The sequence below is a fragment of the Phaethon lepturus genome, unplaced genomic scaffold (assembly GCF_000687285.1).
Source record: "Phaethon lepturus isolate BGI_N335 unplaced genomic scaffold, ASM68728v1 scaffold45754, whole genome shotgun sequence".
NCBI classification, from domain to species: Eukaryota; Metazoa; Chordata; class Aves; order Phaethontiformes; family Phaethontidae; genus Phaethon; species Phaethon lepturus.
In genome coordinates, this window is record NW_010533354.1 from 1 (window position 1) to 7660 (window position 7660).

Genomic DNA, 7660 nt, shown 5'->3' on the forward strand with positions numbered 1-7660 from the left:
CGAAGCGCTGTGGCGCTCGGTGTCCCCGCCGGGGCAGCGGGTGCCTGGGTGAAACGCGGGGCAGTGCCGGGGGCTGCCTGTGGGATCCAGGATGCACGATGGCACGGGCAGTGACGTGGCTCCTGCCGCAGTGGGAACAGGCAGCCTTCAGCTACAACCACTCCTCCTCACAGGGTTTGCTTAGAGTAGAAGGTCTAAACTCGGCTACACAGCTGGGCAGAGGCATACTGGCTTTTATTCCTACAAGAATAACCATAATGAAGGTTGGGGACAGTATTCTCATTAAATTGGGATTTACTTGTAAAAATAAATATGCAGCGATTAGTAACCGTGACAAATGGCCCCTGCTTGTATCACTGCAGCTGTGAGAGCCTCTTGCTGGTACTGAAGTACTGAATGGTGACATTCGTAATGTCTTAAAATTTCCAGTTACCTGTTAGCTGACACCTAGGATCTCACATGGGTGTATCACCTTTGCACCAAGGTCTTTTGTTGCGCAGATCCTCAAACAGGACTATGCTCCAAGTTTGTTTTAGGCAGCATTGGTTTCTGGGATGTGTTTTTACCGTTGTCTGCAAAGTGTCTTGGACTTTTTATGATTGCCTTTTTTCATCTGGCAGTGCTCAAGAGCTCAAAATCCATCTCTAGGAAAGGAGCAGAACATATATGTGTTTTTTTAGGTGTTCTGCTCTTTTTTTTTTTTTTTCCCTTTTATGCAAACCCTGCAGCAAGTGGTTATTCCTGTCTTCAGCATGTGCTGTGAGGCTGCTCTTTGGTAATAAGTTATTGCTGCGGGGTACGAGCCTGGTTGCCCTGCAAGGGCCAGCAGATGGGCAGCCCGGGGTGCCAGGCGCCTCGTGGAGCTCCCACCTGGCGGAGCAGACGCCCGGGCTGCAGAGGGGGTGCAGCCGGGTCTCCCCACCCCTCTGGCTGATCTCCCCCTCAGGCTCGGGCTCTGCATGACGGGGGGGATAAGGGGGTCTTCTCCGAGGGCTTGAGAATGGCAGAGCAAAGGCAGAGGGAGGCATCTGGGATCCTTCCTGGGGGATCCGCATGAGTCCCGCTGGTCCATTTGCTTCTCCCACCTGCAGAGAGGGCTGCCCCCGCTTCCCTCCCCGGCTGCTTTGGGCTCTCTTACAGAAGCATGGCAGGAGGAAGCACCAGTTTGTATGACTCCCTCAGCCAGAGAATGGGAACAAAGGCTAAAGGAAGGCAGGCTGGTGAATGTGAAGGATGAGCCTCTCTGTTGTGGGGGACACGAAGCAAGATGAGGTCCCAGTGCGCGAATGAGAGTGGAGGTGCTGGGGGCTCAGGAGCACTTGGGGGTCAGAGGCTTCCCCAGGCTGAGCAGGGCTGGGACCAGGCAGGAGCGAGTCTGGGAGAGACAAGGAAGGGAAACCTCGTGGAAACCATGGCCTTGGCATAACAACCTGGATTCCTCTCTCTTCTTTCTCCGTGACTCTGCTTGGTGGGCTTATACACCTCTCTTTTTGTCTGTGTTTTTGTCTCCACCCAGGGCAGTGATGGTGACTCAGTGGATAAGAACAAATGCTGCACACTATGTAACATGTCCTTTACCTCAGCAGTGGTGGCCGAATCGCATTACCAAGGGAAAATCCATGCCAAAAGGTTAAAACTGTTGCTAGGTGAACAACCAACATTAAAGGCCACAGGTAGGTCCCGAGCCAGCGAGCCGGAGCAGGAGGGTCCGGCGCGGGGCGGAGTGGGCTCGCTGTGCCGAGGCACCGGCTCGGTGCCTGCACGGCAGAAAATGGATAGCTGAGCGATGAAGGCTGGCAGAAGCAGCTATTCATTTGTGTTGCTGTCATAACAACCTTTAAAAATTGCTGATGCTCGTTATTGTCTGCTTTGTTCACATACATCAGTGGTTTATCAGCCAGGGCTGGCCTTTGTATGAGGGTCCTATCTCTGACTCCATGCTTCTGAAGTGTTTTGCTTGGTGGAAGACGATCTCTCCTCTGGGCACAAATAGCCAAGCCTCACTTTAATTATCAGAAGTTATTCGACAGCTCAGCTAATATATTTAATAAACCTTTCGTGTTATTATACAGAACAGAATATAATTGCTTTTACCTCAGAGGGAAACCTAGTCTTTAAAAACTATTGGATCGATTGTCTTTTTGATTTTTGCCCAGATGGGTATGCTTTCCTCCATGGTGATTCCAATAATGCAGGCCTATTAACTTTCACATTTAAAAAGTCAAATGTTGGAATCAGATGATTTAACCATCTTATTGTTTGCTTAACCATAAAGTCCCTGCAAACCGCTACTGTACTGTGAAACAAAACTTCCTCCGTGCTCTTCAGGCCAGAGGATATGCAAACAAAATATTCTTCCTGCTAACCAGGCAGCGTAACTGGGCTGTGGTCCTGCAGACAGATGTATTTCAGTATTACTACTAGTGGCACTTCTGTCAGAACAGAGTATAAATTTAGCTGTGCCTTTTACATCCTGCCTAACACGATGTGCGTAAATCCTAGATGTGATTAAATAAGGGGGGTTTGGCTCTTTGTGTTTTTGTTGCTTTTTTAACTGTGCAGACTGTAGAGGCTGATGCATAGAATATCATTTGTCCTTTACCAGGATTGGCTTGGGAAATGTTATCCCCTTTGCATGAGGGAACACAGGGAATTGCTTTAGATGGTGCCTTACTTGTTTTAACTAATGAGTGCGCTCTCAGAATGCTTGTTAAGTGAAGGTGTGGCAGAGTTCACGAGTCAGAGGTGCATCTGGAAACTGCCTGGTGCTTTGGGTACCGGGTGTGAATCCCACGGGAGCCACGGATGGCAGGGCGTGCTGGCAGCTCCTGGCCATCCCTGCAGCGAGCCAGCAGGATGGATCTAACATGAATGAACATGATAATTTGCAGCTGACTCAGTTTAGGACTCCTCAGGCTGTTCTCTGCAGCTGGCAAATAATTACAAGGGCACTGAGAGAAGTAGTGTACTTGTTTATGGTATTTAATTGTCCAGTGCTTGCATTAGTGCTCAGAACTTCATCCCTCACGTGCAGCCTTCCAGCAGTTTCTCCTCCAGCACCAAAGGACCTGCCACGAAACCTAGTATTTCTGGTTAAATCCAGGTGAGTTTCTGAGGGTCGCTGCAGTGCTGGATTTCAGGGAATAGCGCATGGACAGAGTCCCACGTATATTGACGATTTAGATTCATGCATCAGCGGGGAAAGAGGTGCTGTTTTCACCTCCAGGACTGTCATTGCGGGCAGGACGCTGTGGGTCTGGCGCTGTTCGGGCAGGTCAGAGGGAGCAGCTGGGAGCCCAGGGTCTGCCTGCGGAGCTGGAGCCACGTGAAGGCAGACGAACAAACTGTGGGCAGTGGTTCTTGATCGATGGCAGGAGAGAATTGGCCTCTGCACAGCAGGTGCCGGTGGACATCACTCTGGTGAACCAACACTTCTGTTAATGAAAGATGTGTGTGGATTGGCAATTGGTAGATGAGAACTAGTTGCCCCCTCTCCTCTGTTAGAGACCGCTCCGAAGCGGTGCTGAGGCTGCCTCACTGTGGGGTCTGTGCAAGACCGTTCCGTGACCAGCCCTGCCATGCTGCCCATGCATACAGAAGCTGTAGTGCGCTGTCAAGGCAGGGCTTTCCAAGAGCTGCAACTTTGCATTGTGTTTTTGTCTAATTTTTTAATCATCTGGATCAGCATCACAGAGGGTCTAAGTGAGCTGCATCATGTGCTCCAAGAGTAATGGGCTCTTCAGCTGTTGTAATCACTAGGAAGGAGTAACTCGAGGACTCATCAGCTCTTCCACATACTTGATCTGATGAAGCTGAGCTGCAGGAATACATTAGTAAGTACCTCCTTGCTCTCCAGTAGTTCTCAGAAATGTGCCCTTTGGACACAGCATTTTTCTGCGCGTCCTACAGAGTCGCCCAGCATTTTTCCCCTGGCTGTCTTCTCCCAGTCCTTCATGACTGGCACCAGGGAGCTTTTAGTCTCTCGGACAGAGCTTCAGAGGCTCTGGTGCTCATGAGTCCTGGGAGCCAACCACGCGCAGCCCTGAGCGTGCTGGATGCTCCCGGGGAGGAGCATCCTGTCCCCAGGGGCTCCACACGTGCCTGTGACTGACTGCGGCGTGGCCTGGCTGCGGTGTGGCCGGTGGCTGGGCAGGGTTTGAGCGGCGGCTATGCTGTTTTTGGTAGGAATTCATCACTGAGATCATCTAGCCATTTTTCTTCTCCAGCTCTGTGGAAGGACACTCCAGAGGCTCTTGTACGTCGTCCTTAAAGCCCTGATTGCCAGAAGGCCGGTGAACGTTTCGGTGTCAGCTTTGAGTCCCCTGTGATGGAGGCTGGAAGTGCTGGTGGTGGAGCTGTAATTAAAGGGTGCTTTTTCTTAAAAAAAAATTAAATCCTGGAGCCCCTGCTTACAGGCATGTGGTGCTTTCCACATCCCCTTGTGGTGGGATGAGTCGTGGTTTGTTTTCCCTTTGATTTTCTTAAAGGAGATAAATAATGTTTAATGTAGGATTAATCTGCTCAGAAGTAAGCTGATAACTTGGAGTAATTCAGAGGTATTTATAATCACCAATGTGTCGCTGCTGAGGGATTCAACCCCTTCTGATGTTCTGGGGACCTGGAAGTTGAGCCGAATGACTGAGAAGTGGGTGCTGGCAATTCAGGAGGCATGAGCTCATGCTCGTGGTGTAATTGGTTAACATCTTTAAAAGAGATCAAGCTGCTATTCTGATCATAACACAGTAATCCTTCACATGATTATATGGGTTGAATATTTTATTTGGTGTTTCCCTATGCTCTTAAGATTAAAGTATTTTTTAACTTCTATGTGTGATCAAAAAAAGCAAGAAAGACTCTATACAAATATATGAACTCTTATAATCTTTTAATTTTTTAAAAAAAAGCTTAAAACATTTTCAGAGTTCCCCAAGTGCTCTTATTATGGCTGAGACTAAACATATACAGTTAATCTGAAAAGGTATTTTAGTGGCAATAGGCAAGTAAAAATAGATAATAACGTCCACATTGCAATGTTTGACTTTCAGCCTTGCACAAAAATTTATTCTACTACCCTAAATTGTTGTGAAGTTCTGTTTTGACCATTTTGTTAATTAGTGGGTCTGAGTGTAAAGGGGGGAAAGAATTTGTGAAATTCTTTGCAGGAGTCATTTTGTTCACACAGATGTACAGTTGTGGAGCATCGCATCTCTCTAAATTGCACAGTAACAAAATGAATTTAGGGGACAAAATGAAGATTAATAAATGCAGTTGAAACTGCAGGGGAAATTTAGGAGCAATTCTTGAGCTGTTCGAAAAGCAGTGTTTTCCAGTGTAAAAAAAAAAAAAAAAAGAAGATTGAAAAATATGTAATACTCATACATGACGTGAAAATGTCTGCAACCGGCATTTCTGGTCATGGTTCCTGGAAGCAGCGGCTCTGAAACACGCCGTGCTGCAGGGCTGCTGTGGGACCTGGAGCCACTGCCGGTGGCCAGAAATTCCCCGAGGCTTCAGCTCTGCAGGGCAGCTCCTCTCCGAACACGGTGCTCTGTGGCTTCGCCCTGGACTCACATCCGTTCCCAGCCAGAAAGCGGCAGAGGGAAGGATTTCTGCAGATACCTCCTCTGCTTCCGACATCCAACGTGTGTCTTGAGTGCTGAGCATTCTTCACCGCAAGCTGTGTAGTGCCAGAGCACTGCTTAATATTACACCTGAGAGCAGCTCAGGGGCTTCCCAGTTGGTTTTGTGCCACAAGGTGAAGTGTTTATCTCAAGTCTGCTCAATTGGTAAAGAACAGACTTCCCTCTTGTCACCATGGAGGTTACATCAACCCTGAACTCTGAGCAACCGGCGCTCTGCACAGTATGTAAAGCAGCGCAAGATATGGATGTACATCCTGCTCTGTGCCCTGACAGTTCCGTTCCCCCACATTCCTGCCAGATAATCCAGACGCGCTTTCTGGTCACCTTAAGCTGCAGCATTCATCACCTGCCTCCGGGAGGGCTCGGATTGGTTTTGCAGATGCGCGTGGACTCGCTAGCGACTGCGTTCTGCCTCTGAACAGACCGTTGCTTCATATTCTGTCTCGCCAGTCCCATAGAAAATTACATCTCTCCTCAGTCCCCTCGCAGAGTTACACCTTCCCTTTCAATTTTATACTCTTGATGAAATACAGATCTCATTTCTCTGCTGGTGCTTTCAGGAGAGGGAGAAATGCCTTAACAGCCGGATTTTTCACAATGGGAAAGCAGTGTCTCCTCACTATGGTGCAATACTTGTGATCTTTTCTGTTGCTCCTGCTGTACAAGGTTGTAGCCCTGAGAGGCTTTATATCACCACTATCGCTGATGAATTTCTCTAGTAATTTCCAATATCTTCTGTCAGCTTGCATCCAGTCATCAGCATGAGTTATAAACCAAAGAATTGTGGGGGGAAGTAGCTGCTGCCTTCATTGATGAAAGTGCAGGTACCTGCAGGCATCGCTTCAGGAAGGTGGAAATTGGCCCTTTGGCACTAGCAGTGCTGCACGGCCGCCGTGAGTCACGGCTCCAGGAGGTGCCAGCACCAGGGTCCCCCGCGTTCGGGGTGAGGAATAAGGACGCGATTTTGCTGGCAGGAAAACTTACCTTGTCTTTTTTACCTCCATGTTCTCTAGTTCCTAGTGTGGGGTTTGCATTTCAGATGTGCAGAAGGGGACAGGGTAAATGGTTTTCAGGTTTGAGTACGAGGATCTGTCCAGCAGCAGCTGGGGTCTATCTTAGTCCCAAGTTTGTCTTCTGAAGAAAACTGGATTTTCTAGTGCCCTGTTGTCATGGCTCAGTTACTTTCTCATTCTCATGCTCAGTTCCTGGAGAGTGGCACTGATAAAAAGTTGGGTGCCATTTAAATACAGCTATGAATAAAAAACTTTGCATGCAAGAAATAAGTCAAACATTAGTTCATTGCCAGAGTGCTAAAGTGTTTCTAACTTTATATTTTGCTTCTTGCAGCAAAGTAAGACTTTCTCACTTCCCTCCCACAGCAAAAGGGAATGTAAGGCAGAGCATCATGAGCTAGTTAGCATTTTGAAATACTTGAAATAGTCAAACTAGCAGCTTTTATGTTTGTGTTTCAGAATGGAGCAACATTTTTAACATTTGACATTTTGTGAGTGTTTATTATTAATTTTCATGTCGCTGCTCAGGGAATGATGATGTTTTCTGTTCTGTAGTAGTTATGTAGCGCATATCAAAATCATAAGTTCATGTTTGTGGAGAAGTCAACTTTCATGTATTTCTCTTGAGGAGGACTTGGAAGACAGGGGATGTTTTCATTAATTGCCAGGCTGGGTTCAGCATGCTTTAAGACTAGTGATAGTTGTACGTGGAACCTGAGGAACATGGCTTTACAAGAAAATACTTTGTATTGTGTGTGCTAAGAGGAAATCCCTGCCGTGTCGGAGCGCCAGTGTGACACAGGCAGAGTCCAGCGCTGGGTCTGTGCAGGGTCTCTGCTGTGGGGGCTGCAGCCCATGGGGCTGGGGGGAGCCAGGCATTGTGGTGGGCTCAGAGCAGGGCTGGGGTGGGCATGGGTGGGCTCTGGTGCAATCCCCTGAAGCAGGAGTGCCAGTCCCACCGACAGCCTCCCTCCTGCACTGCATTTAGATGAACACAAGCCACCA

General features: G+C 48.3%; 1 protein-coding gene across 1 annotated transcript; it reads left to right on the forward strand.

The window, feature by feature from the left end:
• Nucleotides 1–1516: 1516 nt before the first annotated feature.
• On the forward strand, nucleotides 1517–1673 carry LOC104619318 (zinc finger matrin-type protein 4-like; the record flags this gene model as incomplete). Its single annotated transcript, XM_010285152.1, has 1 exon — nucleotides 1517–1673. A coding segment is annotated over one exon (157 nt), but the record flags the coding sequence as incomplete, so codon positions are not given.
• Nucleotides 1674–7660: the final 5987 nt, after the last annotated feature.